Genomic DNA, 20448 nt, shown 5'->3' on the forward strand with positions numbered 1-20448 from the left:
ATCTTGCACTGGTTAGTCGCTTTAATATTTTATTTACTGTCTTTATACTATTTATCTATTATGTTTGCACTGATTTCATACGTGATAGTAGGGGGGGGGCTGACTTCATATTTTCGGATTAGTTACTTATTCATTATTTATTTCTATACATTGCATTTCTGAGAGTTTCATTACTACGCTAGCGATATTGGAATCAGGCGACATTCAAATTGGTTAAAAACAAAGAAAACAATACAAAAACAAACAAAACAAAACAACATTTAAAAACATAAAAAACACGGTCAGTTTTCTGGTTTTATTTATTCATTTTTTTTTTCTTTTTCATTTTACACGGTAAGTTTTATTTTTTTTAATTTTGTCTTTCCATTTAAAAAAAATAGATTTAAATATACATTTAAATTTGCAGTTTACGCGGTAACTTTTTTTTTTCTTTTTTTTTCCTTTGGTATTCTTTCACGTTCGTTTTGTTTTTATTCATTTCAATTTTACGCGTCATATATTAGCTAAACAGGGGCGGGAGGCATCTATAGATATCAAATCTAAAATGTGTGTGTGTGTGTGTGTGTGGGTGCTCCTTCTCCCTAATTCGGCCTCCTCCTGCTACTACGATAATGACGTCATATTTGACCTAGAAAACGTTGACGTTAGTTTCAGCCACCTGCAAGTGTTTTAAAAGGCTAATTTTATCCGTTCTCAATTGTGTGTCTCTTTGGCGTAGAGGTAACGTGTCAGGTATTTTTTCCGCCTTAGCGTCGATGCTTCAGGTTCGAGCCTACCTTCCTACCTAAACCTTTTTTCCTCTTTTACACATTTTTTTCCTTTTTTTAAATTTTTTTTTACATTTGTTCGCGGTTTTTGCTTTGTTTTGGTTTTTCCAATTTTTTATAACATCGTGTTTTTTTATATAATATTAAAACAGGCCCCCCTCCTACATACACACCTCCAAACACCCGGACAACGCCGGGTACCCCCGCTAGTGAGTAGAATAAAATAAAATCTTGAACTATTTTATTTACAAAAATTTTAACAAAGAAATGAAACAAACAAATAACATTGCAGATATCGTGCCCTTATTTACCTGTCTCCTCACGAGGGTTGAGTTCTTTTCTTTTTCTTTTTTTACTTGGGAGTCAGCACTTATCAAGGCTCCAAAGTCACTCGAGGATAAGGGTTATTGAATGTAAGTTGGTAGTGTAGTAATCGTTATTAGTATAAATTAGGCAGAATTTTTATTATTTATGGAGATGGCTCAACAAGTATTTCATTTAATTTTCGATTTTTGAGCTATTATCAAGAATCCAAAATGGGTGTTAGAGCATCGCCATTTTATTTGTTATAGCTCACTGGACTTGATGTTACTTCTGTTTAAAAGTTAAAAAAAAACGCTTTAAAATAGAGTAAAACAAGAAACTTATATAGGTTGGTAGAAGATTGATTTATCTTGCCTTTGGTAACATTTATTCGTTGTAGGTTTTTTTTCACTCTTTTTTCTTTTGTTTTGTTGGTTATTGTAAAACATACCTAAAATCAGATTTAAAATGAAACATTTGATTAAAGGGAAAGTATCGTCGTCATTATCTACGTATCTATTTACTTTCGGTTATTCCTACGTCTTTTTTATCCATTACGTTTGATTACGAGAAGGTCAAGGGAAATTGGCGCGCGTTCGCGTTCGCGTTCGCGCGTGAGGATTGAAGAATTTGTCATGTTGGTTGAAACGTGTTTTTGCGCGCGAAGAATATTCGCAAGTGCTCATGGGATTTGTTTACTGCGCGAAGTCTTTGACACGTTTCTGCGACCCGAGTAAGAAGAATCGGTAAGGAATGGAAGAAGGAATTAAAATAAAATGAGTGGTGCGGAGGAAAGATACATTATTAGGAGTGACATGTTCTCCTGGGTGGGGGGTTAATGGATGGAGACAGATAATGTGGACGAAACGAAATAATGGTGTTTTCATTTTCCTAAGTAATGGAGAGAGAGAGAGAGAGAGAGAGAGAGAGAGGGAGAGAGAGAGAGAGGGAGCGAGAGAGAGAGTAAGGGAGGGACAGAGAGAGCAAGAGAGAGAGAGAACGAGAAAGAGAAAGAACGAAAGAGAGAGAGAGAAAAAAAAGAGAGAGTGAGAGAGAATAGGACAACGAGAGTAAGTGAGGGACAGAGAGAGAGAGAACGAGAGAGAGAGAGAGAGAGAAAGAGAGAGAAGGTGAGAGAGTATGGCACAAAGAGAGAATAAGGGAGGGACAGAGAGAAATGGAAAGAAAGTAAACAACCACAAACAAATCAAATAACATTATGGAAAAGGATGAAAGTATGGGAAGAGGAGAGACAGAAATACGAAAGAGTCAAATAAAGTTATGAAAGGACAGACTGGCAGATAGTTAGATCTATATATATATATATATATATATATATATATATATATATAGATAGATAGATAGATAGATAGATAGATAGATAGATAGGCAAACAGATAGATAGATAGACAGACAGACAGACAGACAGATAGATAGATAGATAGATAGATAGATAGATAAATAGGCAAACAGATAGATAGATAGATAGACAGACAGACAGATAGATATATAGATAGATAGACAGATAGATAGATAGACAGATAGATAGATAGACAGATAGATAGATAGACAGATAGACAGACAGATAGATAGATAGATTGATAGATAGACAGACAGACAGACAGACAGATAGATAGAAGATAGGCAAACAGATAGATAGATAGATAGATAGATAGACAGACAGACAGGCAGATAGATAGATAGATAGATAGATAGATAGATAGATAGATAGATAGATAAGCAAACGTTTGCACCTTTCCGCGAGGCCATTCGACCTTGGATTATACGGCGGAGTCGTGATGTGCTTCACTCGAAACGTGTCGCAAAATTCCTTAAACTCTGCGGATGTGAACTGCGTTCCGTTGTCAGTGACCAGTGTGTCTGGTACACCGAATCTTGCAAACAACTCGTGTAGGAACCCTATTGAGTTGTTCGTTGTTGGATTCCTGCAACGCATTACCTCCGGCCATTTTGTGAAACTATCCACTACAATTAAATAATAGTTTTCACCTACTGGACCAGCGAAGTCCATGTGGATTCTCGACCATGGTTGGTCGGTTTTCGGCCAAGGTTTGTGTACTATAGGTGGAGATTTTGCCGCTAACTGGCATCCTTTACATTTATCAATTGTTGTCGCTATGTCAGTGTCCATGTTACGCCAGTACACGTCGCTTCTCATTAACGACTTCATTCGATTTATCCCCGGATGTCCTGTGTGGAAATCTCTTAACATCCTATTCTGCAATGTTTTGGGTATTACCACTCTCTCGCTGTACAGTAACACATCGTCACATATGGAGAAAACTTCCTGCACCTTTGTGTCCGTTATAATTTTCTCTTTTATGTCCTTTATATATTCGTCTTTCTCGGCTTCCCTTTTAATGTCCGACAAAGTTACGGGTAGTTCCTTAATGATGTTTGCTACCATATTTTTTACTTCAACATTTGTCCGAATTGCTGCAATGACTGATTCTTCCAGATTGTGTTTCTGTGGTATCAGTCTTGACAGTCCATCCGCATGGCAAATCTTTTTTGATGCTAGATGTTGTAGCTGGAAATCGTAATTAAGTAGTATTGTACCCCAGCGCAGCAATCTATTTGCGGTGTATACTGGCAATCCTTTTTTTGATCCATAGATCGTGACTAACGGTTTATGGTCGGTTTCAAGTATGAATTGTCTACCATATAAATATCGGTGAAATTTAGTCACTGCAAAGATTATGCTCAACGCTTCTTTTTCGATTTGTGAATATGCCCTTTCGGCTGGTATCAGCGTTCTCGAAGCGTGCGCTATTGGTTTTCTAGACCCATCCGGCATAATATGTTGAATGCATGCTCCTAAGCCGTAGGAGCTAGCGTCACTAGCGACGGCTATTTTTAAGTTTGTGTCAAAGTGCGTTAAGAATAATTCGGATGTTAGTGCGCTCTTTATTTTGTCAAAAGCGGTTTGATATTCTTGCGTCCAGTTCCACGGTGTATCCTTTTTAAGCAGATTATTTAAGGGGGCTCGCAAGTTATGCATTCCTTCAAAAAAAGATTGGTAATAATTTGCGAGTCCTAAGAAACTCTGCAAGATTGTTACATTATCGGGTGCTGGCATATTTTTTATTGCCGCAGATCTGTCTGGGTCTGGACGTCGTCCATGTTTGTTTATTATGTGTCCAAGATACTTAATCTCGCTCATACAAAAGTCACATTTACTTTCTTTTACTTTAAAGCCGAATTCTTGTATTCGAGTAAATACTTGCTTCAAATGTTCCTTATGTTCTTCTAGGGATTTGCTCCTGACAACAATGTCGTCCAGGTATGCACATGCGCACTCAATACCACTTAGCATGGTGTCCATCGCTTGCTGAAAAATGGCAGGCGCTACTTTGATGCCAAAAGGCAATCGGTTGTATTTGTACAATCCCTTATGCGTATTGATGCATAGTATTTTTGAGCAATTCTCCTCGACCGGTATTTGCAAATACGCGTCGCTCAAGTCTATCTTGGAGAAGATATTACCCCCATTCAACTTGGCGAATATTTCCTCTGGGCTTGGTAGGGGGTAATGGTGATCTTTTAATAGGGAGTTGACCCCGGTCGAAAAGTCTGCGCACACTCTAACTTCGTCATTCTTTTTCTTTACGTATACGGTGGGGGTTGCCCACTCGTTGTGTTCTATTTTTGATAGAATTCTCGTCTGTTCCAATCTATTTAATTCTTTATCAATCTTTTCCAACCCAGCGAACGGAACATTTCGCTTTTTTCTAAAAATTGGACTGGCGTTTTCATTTAAGTTCAAACGAGGCCTTGAATTTATTGCAGCGACCTAAGTTAGTCGTGAATGCCTCAGGAAATAATTCTTTTAAATCGTCTTTTATATTTACTGTTGTTGGAGAAGAACATTCTAATTTTTTACAGAATGTATTGATTGGCTTATCCCATAGTCCGAATTTCTCAATTAAATCTATTCCAAACAGATTTTCACTATTTTTTAGTACGAATATTTTTAATTTCTTCGAAATCCCTTTCAATTTTATCGGGAGGACAACTTCTCCTTCAAATTTTATACCACCAGTTACCGTCCGGGCTTCTTTACTAGTTTTCATCATGGCCGGTTTTCCCAACTTTTTCCACGTATTCAGGTTTATTATAGAAACATCGGAGCCGGAGTCGAGTTGTAACTTTATTGATGTTTTAAATATTTTCACTTTTACGTAGTTTCGCCGATCTTTGTCTAATTTTGTATTTGATTTTGTTTGCTGTACTCTCTTTCTGGTGTAATCTTTATATCTGCAGCAATCGCTTTTGTGTCCCACCTTCTTACAAATGTAGCATTTTTTCTTCTTATAAGGACAATCTGATTCCCAATGCTTTTCTGCACATCTCTTACAGTTATATCTAGGAAGAGGCTTGTTATATTCTGTACTATATTTATGGTTATTATCTTTGGAATATCCCGTTCCATTGCTTTTCTTTGTAAAGTTCTTGGTTGGTGCGTATGGTTTTCTAACTTTTCTTACATATGCCACTCCGGATTCTTCTATATTTTTTTTATCCTTTTTTAGTGTAATGGCCCTTTCACAGTCCTCTGCTCGTTTCTGGAGGGTTAAATCTTGCTCAGATTCCAGCTTTGACAACACTCGTCTGCGTATTTCTGCATTTTTCCTGGAAACTAACCCTTGAGCGAAGATTAGACATTTAAAATCTTCTGCCGTTAGTTCTGCAAGCTTAAAATTATCGCAGTTTTTATTGACAACTGATGCGTATGTCAAATAATCTTGGTTGTCCATCTTTCTTAGATTCATGCACAGCCATCTTTTATAAAAAAGAGATATATTTGGATTAAATAATTCTTTTAGTAATTTTACAGCTTCCATGAACTCTAATTCCGCAGTTTTTTTAGGTAATATTTAATCTACGAATTTGCTGTGTTCTGATGTACCCAATTTTCTGAGTAAGAGGCTCACTTTCTGACTATTTGGCCAATTTTTACAGTCCAGTTGAAAAACATCCTCGTATCTTGTGTAGTATGCTTCAAAATTCTTTTCTTCCTCAGGCACATAATGAAATGTGGACATGCTATTAAAAATAGTTGTATGGGAGAAATTAACACTATCGACATTTTCTCGATTACTCTTTAGTAGTTCCAGTGGTTTAGCAAAACGTTCATCTTGTCTTTCTTCATATTCCAATTGTAGTTTCTTATGCCTTTCTTCCTGTTCCAATTGCAGTTTTTTCTGCTTTAATTGTGCCATTTTCTGCTTTTCTTCTTGTTCCTGCTGCCATTTCAATAATCTGTCCTCTCTCTTTTCCTCGCGGTCTGCCTGTGCCTGTATTTGTGTTTGCAAAAGCTCGTTTTGTGTAGCTTGTCTGCGTTCATCCTGCTCAGCCTGTGCTTGTAAAAATTGCATGAACATTTTTGATAAGTCTTCCATGTTTTTTTTTGTTTTTTTTGTTTTTTTTAGTGTGTAGTTAAAAAAATATTGTACCATGTACAATATACACCGGTTTGGGTTACAACAAAAAAGCAAATTGCTGTAAGCTCCTGTTTTCAAATATAATATCGCTGCTTGCAATAATATATTCTTTTTGCGAGTCACGCTGCAACAAAAAAAATAAAACAGGTTTATCTGGAATCACGAAATGGAATTGACTTTCCGTTTTTAGGCACTTACTAATAAGTAACTCTTTCCACAAAATAAAAGTTTGGGTTTTTTGTTGTTTTTTTAATCGAGTCACAATTGAATAAATGTATGCAGTACATTTAGTTCTTTGAGGTTTTTTTTTTCTCTAGTATTTTAGTAATTAAAATACCTCTTAAATTGAGATTACCTTTTTTCCGTGACGTTTTACTGTATTATCCGTTATTCAGTGACAACTTCAAGAAAAAAAATCCTTTCCTTAAATTTTAGTTTTAGCTGTGGTATTTCCTTTTAGTACCGACGTCAACCAAAACATTAATTAAAAAAGTCCTTTAGTTGTTGTTTTGTTTACGGAGAACAGTAATTAGAATCCACTGGTGAACTTTTTTCTTAGGTTACTTCCTTGCTTTTCGTAATACGGGTCTGACCTGTCGTTTTTGCGACAGAACAAAGTTCGCTTGTCGTTTGCAAGTTGGTCCTTTAGTAAGATTTGTCGTGTAGCGACAAAACAAAAATTCACTTTTACATTCGTTTGCAAGTCGGATTCCCAGAAAACGGCGTAAATTGTCGCTTTTGCCACGTTAGAGTTTTTTTTTTTTTCACTTGAGTTGAAACTTCTCTTTAGCGTAAAATCCGTTTGCTCGTCAACACTTTGCATTCCTTAAAAAAATGGTCAACCTTTGCGTTGTACTTTTTTTTTTTAATAGTTCTTCGTCAAACTTCTATATTTGACGCTTCATATCTCGTCGACAACTGTTGTGGTTGCAAGGTTGAACAATAATTAGTAAGGAAATACAATGAAGACGCAAACAACAAGATAACGCAATAATAAGTGTATTAAAGAAAAGGTATATTTACAATATGTACAAATGACGGTGTCGAGTCAGAGAGTCTTAGTGGGAGGACATGTACGCTCTTCGGCGTCACTTCCGGTGGCATTTGAGTAAGACACACCAAGGCCAACCTAGGCTTGTCATTTATAGTGTTATGTTATTCGCATATGCAAATAAGTGGTTGCCACCACAACACTCATGAAAGCAAAATGTGACACAAGGTCGTTTTTAATGTGGGGGAAAAAACCAGCTCCCAAAAAAGGGGCACTCATGAAGTAGACAAAAAATAAAAAAAATCCTTAGTATAGAAGGGTTTCCCCTACATCGACTAAGGCCAAATTAACTTAAGTGTAGCATCCGAACAGATACTGCGCTGTGATCTTGGACTGGAGGCCGGATCTGTATTTGAAAGATTAAAGCTTCCAAAAGGGAAAAAAATATTTGTACACGTGAAAAAAAATAGTATAATGAAAAATGTTTTCACGGTAACATTCGGAAGCTGATAAATTCAGCTAAATTTTGAAGTTAAATAAATTTATTGTAAAACTCCTTTGAAATATAAATATTAGTTTTCTGGGTCTATTTCAAAGATAATTAGTAAAATAAAGTTCTAAGATATTGACTAAAAAAAAAAAAAAAAAAAAAAAAAAAAAAAAACTCGTTTGTACAAAAAAATAGTTTAATTAGCCTCCCCCCCCCCAATGAGTTGACGGCCTCTAGAGGCTGAAGGGTGTTCCTATGAACAAGCATATGTCTTCTTAAACCAGCAGTACAAGACTTGCAAAATTTGCTGCATATTAAACAGAGTATTTGATTCTGACTAATAAGTACAGAGTTGACCTGAACAGGAGTTTTGTGTCAGTTAAGGTGGTTGACGTAACCAGCTTTAGATAGATAGATAGATAGATAGATAGATAGATAGATAGATAGATAGATAGATAAATGCATACATACATACATACATAATACATACATACATATATACATAAAGAAAGGTGTAGAGACTATAAGAATAAAAAAACGGGTTAAATATAGTTATAGAAAGAAAATAGAAAGTAAGAGGGGGAGAAAAACGAAATATCGAGAGAAAGAAGTGAGAAAAGTGAGAGAGAGGAGGAAGAAAGACTAGAGATAGAGAGCTGGAGGTGCATACGTGTGATAATGAGAAAGATGAGAGAACGACGAGAGAGAGAGACAAAGAGAGAGAGAGAGAGAGAGAGAGACAGAGACAGAGACAGAGACAGAGAGACAGAGAATGTGACCATCCATTTTTGTCGCTAATAATTTTGGGTTTTGAGGTGCATACGAGTGATAATGAGAAAGATGAGAGAACGACGAGAGAGCGAGACAAAGAGAGAGAGAGAGAGAGACAGACAGACAGACAGACAGACAGACAGACAGAGACAGAGACAGAGACAGAGAGACAGAGAATGTGACCATCCATTTTTGTCGCTGGGTTTTGAGGTGCATACGAGTGATAATGAGAAAGATGAGAGAACGACGAGAGAGAGACAGAGAGAGAGAGAGAGACAGAGAGACAGGCAGACAGACAGACAGACAGAGACAGAGAGACAGAGAATGTGACCATCCATTTTTGTCCCCATTCCACTACAGATTGGAGGTCATCCTCTGGTGTTTCTACCATTTCCTTAGATATGTGTTCATTTGTTTTCCTGTCGTGTCTGTTATAGAGAGTGGTGTCATCAGCATATACACCTATCTCGCAGACAATTTTGTCAGGGAGGTCATTTATGAATATTAGGAATAATAGAGGTCCAAGGATAGACCCCTGAAGCACTCCCGCATTTATATCATATTGTTTAGATGTACGACCATCGAGAACAACCTGTATTTTTCTCTTACTTAAGAAGGATTTAATTACATTATATATTCTTCCAGTGATATCATATGATCTAATTTTCCTAAGAAGACCTTCATGCCATACCCTGTCAAAAGCCTTAGATATATCTAGAGCTACTGATCTACTCTCCCCTGCTTTGTCCAGTGTATATACGTCCAGAAATTACAGTTATGATGTATGCTGTGAAACGGGCTTGCCTAAATCCATAGTGTTGGTCTGTCAGAAGTTTAGCATCTGTAAGGTGATAGACTAGACTTGGTTAATTATGGACTAAAATATTTTGGCGAAAAGTGGGAGGAGGCAATTGGAGCGATAATTTACTGGGTCAGTTCTTTCGCCAGAATTCTTGAAAACTGGTACCACAGAAGCAGTTTTCCAGCAGTTCAGAAAGCAAGATTCATTAAGACATTTGTTGTAAAGTTTGGAGAGAACTGGAGCTACTTCGACAGAACACTTTTTTAATAGCATAATAATTTTTAATAGAGATGAGTTCAGGTCCACATGCTTTTGAAGCGTCAAGATTTTTTATAATAGTATGCACCTGAGCAGGGGTGATTTTCAGATCGTCTAGTGTGGAGTCTGTCCGCAAAGGAAAGTCTGAGAGGGGTCGTTAGCAGAGTCCAGTGTGGAGTTGGAAGCAAACCGACTGGCAAGCATGTTAGCTTCTCGGTTGCTGAGCAAACAACTTCATGGTTGTTGGATAGTGGGGGAATTGGTGATTGCCCATCATTTACTACACTGTTGTAGATTTTATGTCGATTAAATCTGCGGTACGTATGCTGCCTTTGCGCAACGGCGGCTGCACAAGTAGAAGTAAACCATTGGAGAGAGTGGGGCTTGCTATAAAATTATGGGTAGATCATCATATAATGATTAGATTACTCTGACAGACGTTAAAAAGCTTTTGAAAATAAATGTTTAAATTCAACAGCATTCCTCGCGGTTAACGATAGCCGAATGGATAGAAGCCATGGATGATTCTGCCGCCGGGTTCGAATCTATCGACTGGTGTTAATCGTGATACCCTGCACTGATGATTTCCGAAAGGACAAACCTCTGATGTTTGTAGGTATTTAATAATTATATTAGTAAATAATTATGTCAGCCCCTTTAAGAAACTCGTTTCTTATCGTTGTGCACTTTCAGTTGAATTAAAGTCGGTCAATTTTAGTTCTTATGCTAAGATCATCGTATAACGATTAGATCACTCTGACAGACGATAAAAAGCATTTAAAAATAAACGTTTAAATTCAACAGCATTTCTCGCGGTTAACGGTAGCCGAATGGATTAGGTCCTTGTTAATGAAGCCAGGGATGGCTTCTGTCACCGGGTTCGGATGCATCGACTGTTGTTAATCGTGACACATTCCACTGATAATTCCCGAGAGGATGAAACACTAATGTCTCTAGGTATTTAATAATTATGATAGTGAATAATTATATATATATATATATATATATATATATATATATATATATATATATATATATATATATATATATATATATATATATTACTGCTATTTCTTATTGGAGAAGTAGTATTATCTACTGGAGAGCCATGTATTTAACAGCTGTCCTGTTTTTAAATCTCCGAAACAGCTACATGGTAAGCAGCTGACGATACCCGTTTTCTATTAACACAATTTTAGTTAGTTTTTTTTTTCATTCATATATAGTTAAATCTTCTTTTATAATTGAAGTCTACAGAAATCGGCAAGTGCTAAGTCTTTCTATTAAACAATTATAGTTAAGGCTTTTTTTATCATTATATAATTGAATTCTTTTTTGTACATATAAACTTTTTTCAAGTCGGATTATGTAGGTGCTGAGTCTGCGATAGGTTAAATTCATTTTTTCCGCATTCTTTAATTATTTTTTCTTTACATTTTTTAAAGCCTCTTCAGACTATATATATATATATATATATATATATATATATATATATATATATCCACATACAGTACTGTTTCGTATATATAAATAGTCATCAACATACAGTACTGTTTCGCTGTTTCACAGCTCATCAGTGCGGCTAGACAGGCAACTACCTCAAGCCAGGATTGAAACCAGACCGTTTGTACGGCAGTCAAGGCTCCTAACCATTACGCTATTTATGTATATATAAAGCTGAATGTGTGTGTGTGTGTGTGTGTGTGTGTGTGTGTGTGGGTTTTTCTGGTCACGAATAGGCTCCTATATGGTTGACTATTTAAAAAAAAAAAACTGATTACATATAATGATAGAAGATGTATCGAGACGCAGGAATGGGTATGTTTGACCTGGCAGAACGGTGGTTCATTAAAATTGTGGGGTCTGCGTTCGCGCCTGGTCCACAAAGTATGGAAATAAAAAATTAAAAAACACACACACAGATATTCAGCTTTATATTATGGATATATAAGAGCAAATAATTAATAAAACATGTTAAAAACACCTTGAAAAAGAGTTAAAAACATATTTAATCTGAAAAGGAAACACTTAATAAGTGGATAGTTTTATTTTATATATATATATATATATATATATATATATATATATATATATATATATATATATAGAGAGAGAGAGAGAGAGAGAGAGAGAGAGCGTTTGGGAGAAATATGTCCGAACAACAACTTTTGGGTGCCATTATATACAACATGCCAGCTGAAATAAAAAGACCGCTCGGCGAATTGAAAATATATCCAAAAAAATGGGGAAAAAATAACTGCGTTGTGTTCAATCAGACGTGCTTGACTAATGATTTGCTGGCAAAATATACATATATATATATATATATATATATATATATATATATGTATATATATATATATATATATATATATATATATATGTATATATATATATATATATATATATATATATATATATAAAGTGAACGTGTTTGTGAGTGTGTGTCTCTGTCTGTCTGTGTGTCTGTACATTTCCCTACGCAATAACTCTGTCAATGTTTAGTCTACAGACTCGAAATTTGATATACAGGGTACTGAGATTTGAGAAAATCGATGTGATCGGTTTTCGGCCAGAAATTTGCCTGTTAAGGAGTCAAAGTTCAACGATTTGACCTTTAAGAACTCTACCAAACTCCTCCGACAATTTGGGGTCTAAACACTTGAAATTTTAGATATAGGTTCTTTGCACATGGATCTAACTTAATAACTTGATCTGAGCCCAAAACAATAAATGTTAAGGGGTCATAATAGGGGTCAAATTTAAAAAATTGACCTTTTTTTTTTGCTCAGCATACACCTCCAAACACTCGGGCAACGCCCGGCACCCATGCTAGTATAGCTATAAAAGTGAACTTATCTGTGTGTCTGTGTGTGTCTGTCTGTCTGTGTGTCTGTACATTTCCCTACGCAATAACTCTGTTAATTTTTTGTCTACAGACTCGAAATTTGATATACAGGGTACTGAGATTTGGGCAAATCTTTTTGATCGGTATTCGGCCAGAAATTTGGCTGTTAAGGGGGTCAAAGTTCAACGATTTGACCTTTGAGAACTCTACCAAACTTCTCCGACAATTTTGGGTCCAACCACTTACAATTTTAGATATAGGTTCCTTGAACATGGATCTAACTTAATAACTAAATTTGAGCCCAAAACAATAAAGGTTAAGGGGTCATAATAGGGGTAAAATTAAAAAAAAAAAATTTTCCTCTACGGTCTCTACCAAATTACTCTGACAATTTTTGGTCTAAACATTTGAAATTTTACATAAGGGATATTCAGAGACAGGCCAAGCTTTTTCATCGGTTTGTGTCGAAAATTTTTAGTTACCAATATATAAATGTATGTATGTATGTTTGAATGATGACAAAGGCGACGGATTTTCACAAGATCAGTATCGTTTTAAAGTTCCACCTTTTATACGACAAATATCGAAAAGTTGGCTAAAAACATTAACATCTTCACCTTCAACTAGGCACTTTTCTACAGGGAGGGGTCGCTTTTTTCGCCGATATTTTTGAAAGATTATCCTCTCCTTTCGATTGTCTCACCTTAATGTAAACACAAGTCACTTCAGGTTTGGAGGTGGGCGTAACTGCAAAGACGTCAGGGGGGTTTCCCTACCGTTCTTTTCCTCCTTAGCTGTACGGGTTCGAACCTACCTTCCTACTGCCATTTCTTTTTTTTTTTTTTGCTCAAGATACACATCCAAACACCCGGACAACGCCGGGCTGAAATGCTACTATATGTATAAAACTGAAAGTTTCTGTCTGTTTGTCTGTCTGTTTAAATTTCCCTACACAATAACTCTGCAAATTTTCAATCTGCAGACTCAAAATTGATATACAGGGTATTGAGATATGGGAAATCTTTGTAATTGGTTTTCGGCCAGAGATTTGGCTGTTAAGGGGTCAAAGTTCAAAGTTGGACATGGATCTAACTTAATAACTTGATTTGAAGCCAAAACAATAAATGTAACTGAGTAATAATAGAGGTCAAATTTAAAAAAAAAATGACCTCTGCGGTCTCTACCAAATTACTCAGACAATTTCTGGTCTAAACATTTGAAATTTGACATAAAGGGTATTCAGAGATAGGGTAAGTGTTTTAATCGGTTTGGATCGAAAATTTAAGCTACCAATATATAAATGTATGTATGTATGTTTGCATGTCTGCATAAAACTTTCAACAGAGGCAACGGATTTTCACAAGATCAGTATCATTTTGAAGCTCGTTTTTTTCAGACGACAAACATCGAAAAATTGGCAAAAACATTTATTCCTTCGCCCTCAACTGGGCACTTTTCTACAGAGAGGGGGAGCTTTTTTCTGCCGGTATTTTCGAACGTCATCTTCTCTTTTCGATTGTCTAGCATTAATTTAAACCTACGTCACTTCCAGCTTGGCGGTGGTCGTAACAGCAAAGACGTCACGTTTTTCCCTTCTTTTCCTCCTTCGCAGTATGAGTTCGAGCCTGCCTTCCGACTACCACTTTTTTTTTGCTCAACACACACCTCCAAACACCCGGGAAACTCCGGGCACCCATGCTAGTATATATATATATATATATATATATATATATATATATATATATATATATATATATAGTCATCTAAAGACTTAATATTTCGCCGTATCACAATTTTTTGGTCAGATATCTCACTGCTGATGCAATTCTCTATCAATATAAAAGCCAGGAGCTGCTAAAAACAGCCTATCCTGCCTTAACAGAGTACAAATATAGAATAGACTTTTGTTTTTTCATTATTCCCATAGCAAGTGCTCGTCTGAGCTCTAATCTCTGGTCCTCACTCGTTAATCTTTCACGGAAAACATCCGTCTAGCTGAAACCACTATCAATAATTTTCCCCACTTTTTATCTCGTCCTAAATCAAAGCTTCTTTCTTAGAACTGCACGCCTGTGGAATTCTCTTCTGCTTTCCTGTTTCCCCACCTGATTACAACTTGGATGTCTTCAAGTCCAACATAAACAAATTCCTGATTAACCGCTCCTTTAAGTAATCCAATTCATCAAATCGAAAGTGTGGTGTCACTCAACTTTCAGACACGTTTCTGCACCTCATCAAGGACCCTCAACTTGGACAGAGATTTACGAACGCAAACATGATAGCAATACTCTGTGAATCTATTTTAATCGAATATGAGAATTTGCTTAAAAATCATCAAAAACAAAAAACAAAAAGAATCGATTATGCCGATTAAAAAAAAACTAAGTCGAATGACAGACAGCGCCCTCCATTGAAGCATGTGGACGCATCGGAAGACATCAAAAGTAAATCCTGAAACTAAGTTGTGTCGAAAGATGAAAACAAGAAAGATGTTATTTGATTCGATATGTAAAAAAAAAAAAACGTTTTGCCAAGGAAATCTAAACCTATATCATTGTTTGCTGATATATATATATATATATATATATATATATATATATATATATATATATATATATATATATTTGTGTGTGTGTGCACGCGTATATATATTTATATCTATATATACATAGACATATATATATACTAATATATATATGTATATATACACATATATATATATACATATATACAATGCATATATATACATATTTATATATATATATATATACATACATACATATATATACATATATGCAATACATATATATACATCTTGCATATATGTATACATTAAACTTGTATATATACACATATATGTACATATACATACGTCTTTTATATATGTGTATATGTATAGGTGTATATATATACATATACATATATATACATGTATATACAGATATATGTATATATATGTATGTACATATATGTATATATATATATACTAATATATATATATATGTTTGTATACACATGTATACGTATACATATATATATATATACATATATATGCGTATTCATATATATACATACATATATACATATATATATATTCATCTTGTGTATATTATATGTAAACGTAAAACATATACATACATATATATACGTTTTGTATATATATATATATATATATATATATATATATATATATATATATATATATGTGTGTGTGTGTGTGTGTGTGTGTGTGTGTGTGTGTGTGTTCACGAATGACGTTTATAAAATATTTCACGCGTTGCAACACTATATGGAATTTTTTTTACATTGCCCTATTCTAGGTGACTGGGTTTCGGCTATTGGTTTACAGCCATGCGAACATAATATTTCGCCTGGCATTTCAGCAAGTCTACGTGCGTTTAAACATCTCCATTTTTAAATTGCAAAGTGGGATATTTGTCAGAGAAGAAATCCGGGTTATTATTCAGATTGGCACTTATAGCGATAAACAAAAATAAAGAAATATGTTTACTTGTCACGGAATGAAGCTTTTATATTCCAAAAATCACAAAAATTTATTAAAATTTTTATTTATTTATTTACGAAAAAAAATTTTGCCGAGTTTTACCGATAAGTGACAAACGAGGCCATATTTCTCTTGAGAACGCAATAACGGGAAGTAATCAGTGATTATTTTTATAGTTTTTTATGTGCAATAGGGTTGTCTGTCCTTGTCTATCGATTCGTTTATTTTATTTGGATTTTTTTTTAATAAAAAAAAATTACTTGATCAAATTACGTGATTTGTTTTTGTAATTTTTCATCTTCGTCCAATGATTGCTACGTACATCACATAGACATTTCAGTATTTTCTTTAATTTTTAAATGCCGCCATAAGTGCGGTTCACTTGCCATAATGATGTCGCATACACACTCAGAGCCCAATTAATATCTGTAACGTTATTCAGGAGCCAACGCACGTTGTGCAGTTAAACTCACAAAAGAGGCTACGTACAAGAACACTTTAAGTCGACTTTTTTTTCAAGTTTGACGCTTTAGCAGCTATTTTTACTGGACAAATAAGGAACGGTCCGTGAAAAATGCAATCATTTGACCCGCGTCGCGCCGTTCTACGACCTTGCGTCTCAGAGGAGATGCACTTTGTAAAAAGTGGAGATAGACAGACAAACATAGTGCGTTTTATAAATTAGATTTTAATGTTCTGTTTCGGTAAAAAAAAAAAATAATAACGATAAAGGCACTTTACCTCTTGCGAAAAACTGACGACTTCTTCGACTATGAACATTCCTGAGGCATTGGAACAATGAAAGAGACGCGGCGGCATTTCAATCCCATTCACCTACAAAAAAAAAAAAAATGAAAAATGAGCGTCAATGTTATTTCATGGATTAAGGGTTCATACCTTATCAGCAATTATTTACATGTTTTTCTTTTCTCTCTATCTCTCTCTGTATATATATATATATATATATATATATATATATATATATATATATATATATATATATATATTTAAAGGAGATTAGAATAATAGTCTTAAGAGCTAAGTGTATTTTAATGTAATAGTGAAATTACTAGTTTAATTAAAATACAAGAAATGCTCGTTGTAATTTAGAGACCAATTACCGCCCTTAGACTCGTAAATCAAATAATAAATAAAGCCAATAACACATGACAATTATCTCCCCTTAAAAACTTGCAAAACAAATATTCTCTCTATATATATATTAACTGTAGCGTCTTTAAATCAAAATACGCTAACGGAAACAATTTACTGCACGAGCGTCGCCCTTTTAAAATTCATCATTCAATAAAATAAAAAGCTATAGCAAACATCTAAATGACTACTTTAAATACAGTTCCTGATTTCAAAAAAAGAAAAACTAAAAGGTAACTATATCTATATATTTTTAAATCAAATTTATTATGTAAATTCAAAATAAATATATATTTTTTCCACTCATTTCTATCTCTAACCTATACTAATTTTCTTATAAATTTTAAATCCAAACCTTTTACTTCAATTTTTCAGATTCATCTGCCTTACTTTTAATGCTAGGTTTATTTTTGGTGTCTTTTCAATTCAATAGAAATCCTCCTAAATTTGCTGATGAGGAGACCGTGCTTATCAAAAAAACTATGTATAATTGTTCTACGTGACTTCATGTATACCACAAATAAAAAGCACGGATTTCCGAAACGATCGTACAGATAATTGACTTTGTTGTTGTTCCTTTTTATGAAACTGATTTTTAATTTAATTAAAATTTGATTTTTAAATTTTAAAATTTTTTTTTACATTTTTAAATTATAAATCACATTACTTAATATATATATATATATATATATATATATATATATAATTCTTTATGTAAATACAGTCATGTCTTGCTACGATGTGCAGACCGTTTCAATCATATTTGATCTCATCAGGCAAGAAGAATTAAAATAAAAAAATTAAAAAGGCTCAAAACCATTTTGAAATTTTGAGGAGATAAAATATGTCATGACTTGTGTGAAGAAAAGTTAAAGTTCTTATGGATTTAAATTAATTACAAAAATCAAATTTCCGTAAACGAAGGATAGTTTTAGGGAAAAGTTAGAGAGAGTGATAAGAATGGAGGCGTAATATAAAGTTATAGAGGGGGTATGAATACACTAAAAGGAAGAAAAGGTGAAGGGAGGGGTGAAAACAGTTGGCATGTAACTAAGAAAATGTCAGACGACGATATTAAGTCATCTAAAAGTGTTTCAACTATAGAATATGTTTAACTAAGTTCTCCCTGGATCGCCACCTTGTCGTGGTGGAGAACCTTGTGTGTTCCGATGAACCTGAGAGCGATGCTGTCCGGAGCCTAGGCTCCTGGTAGGGCCACCCATGGCGGTAAGGTTGAAGGGGAGGTTCCAGACAAAGAGTGATCCAAAAGATCTCAACGGCTGATGCGGCGGATGATGACAATAATGACACAACGGCACTGAAGGCGGATGAAGGCTGCAACAGAAGAGAGTCTCCAGTCGTTGTGGTTCTCCATGCCATTGGAATTAGGCCCTCCTCTGCCAAGGGGCCGTGTGGTGGCTGCAGGCGCATCAGTCTCCCCGCGTTAAAAGACATCACGCGCAGGCGTTCTCTCGAAAGGGAACACATCCTACTCTACATTATGGATGGAAATGACAGTTTTAGTCATTAAGCTCCCGGACTGAGGCAGAGAGAGAGAGAGCTCTCCTTTAATTCCCGGATAGAAAAAGTCCTGTGGCGACCAGGAAGTGGTGACGGGAGCAGGACAGTGTAGTCTGGCAGCTCCTAGCTGCAACCTGGCACATAGGCGGTGGGTGCCAGATTCAGTCGCTAACCTCACAGACCGAGGCAGAAAGAGTTTTTCGGCAGCTGCATCCATGACTGAGCAGCCCTATTTAGGATCCACTCTGCTCACCCCAGTAGGGGAGGGGGTTAGAAAAGGTACCCTTAAAAGTAGCCTGCCTCAAAAAAACCCGTCTGGACTACCGCATCCAGAGGGATCACCACCACGCGGTCGGAAAAAGAAAGAAAACTTACGCCTATATTTTGGAACCTGGAATGTGAGGACCCTCATGGACAACAAAACAAGTGATCGACCCGAAAGAAGAACTGCCATTATCTCAAGAGAGCTAAGGAGGTTCCAGATTGACATAGCTGCGCTCTCTGAAACCCGACTGGCTGACGACGGGCAGCTGAGGGAGGAGAAAGGCGAGTACACCTTCTTTTGGAAAGGAAGGCCTGCAGAAGAGCCACGTATCCATGGCGTGGGCTTTGCTATAAAAAACAGCCTCATCCGCCACCTCAATGAGTCCCCTGTGGGCATCAACGAACGCCTAATGACTATGCGCCTGATGCTTGCGGGCAGCCAAATGGCCACTGTGATTAGTGCGTATGCTCCAACACTTGATGCACATGATGAAATAAAGGAGACCTTTTATGCTGACCTTGACACCATTTTATCCGGGGCCCCCAAGGGGGGCAAGATAATCCTACTTGGGGACTTCAATGCCAGAGTGGGACGAGACCATCATCACTGGAGAGGAACGCTTGGAAGAGAAGGAGTTGGGAACATTAACTCAAATGGTACACTCCTACTGACAAAGTGCTCAGAACATAACCTGATCATCATGAACACACTTTTCCGACAAAAAAACGCATTCAAAACATCATGGATGCACCCTCGAAGTAAAATCAGGCACCTCATTGACTATGTCATTGTCCGTGCCAAAGACCGCTGTGATGTGCTGAACACCAGGGCAATGACCAGTACAGACAATTGTTGGACTGATCACCGTCTTATTCGCTCCATCATGTCTATCCATTTAATGCGGAAGCAAAGGATGCAAAAAAGACAGAGCCGACCAAAGCTCAACATCGAGCAGCTGGGCGATATCACCTACCAACAACACCTCCAGGCGGCTCTTAGCGCGGACCTGCCCAAGCAGTATCCGCATGACGCTGAAGAGCACTGGGACAAGCTGTCCTCTGCCATCATGGACTCCAGTATAAGCATCCTAGGGCAGAAAAAGCGGAAACATCAGGATTGGTACGATGAAAACGATACCGAAATCCAACAGCTTATAGACATCAAGAGGCAAACTTTTATCACCTGGCAGAATAACATCAATTGCAAGGTTAAAAGAGCTGCCCAAGCCAAGGCTAAAGCGGCTGTCCAATCGACAGTCAGGAAGCTGAAGAACCTCTGGTTGATGAAGAAGGCTCAGGAGATCCAGCAGT

At 36.1% G+C, this 20448-nt stretch overlaps 1 protein-coding gene across 2 annotated transcripts in view; it reads right to left on the minus strand.

The window, feature by feature from the left end:
- Positions 1–20448, minus strand: part of LOC145266317 (advillin-like) — a 438949-nt gene that overhangs the window by 85062 nt on the left and 333439 nt on the right. For both annotated transcript variants that reach the window (XM_080121877.1, XM_080121876.1), the window contains one exon: positions 16942–17034. In XM_080121877.1, the coding sequence (XP_079978003.1) occupies positions 16942–17034 (93 nt within the window). The remainder of the gene's footprint in view (positions 1–16941; positions 17035–20448) is intronic.

This window comes from Euprymna scolopes, chromosome 41 (assembly GCF_053919585.1).
Source record: "Euprymna scolopes isolate OS-2025 chromosome 41, ASM5391958v1, whole genome shotgun sequence".
NCBI classification, from domain to species: domain Eukaryota; kingdom Metazoa; phylum Mollusca; class Cephalopoda; order Sepiida; family Sepiolidae; genus Euprymna; species Euprymna scolopes.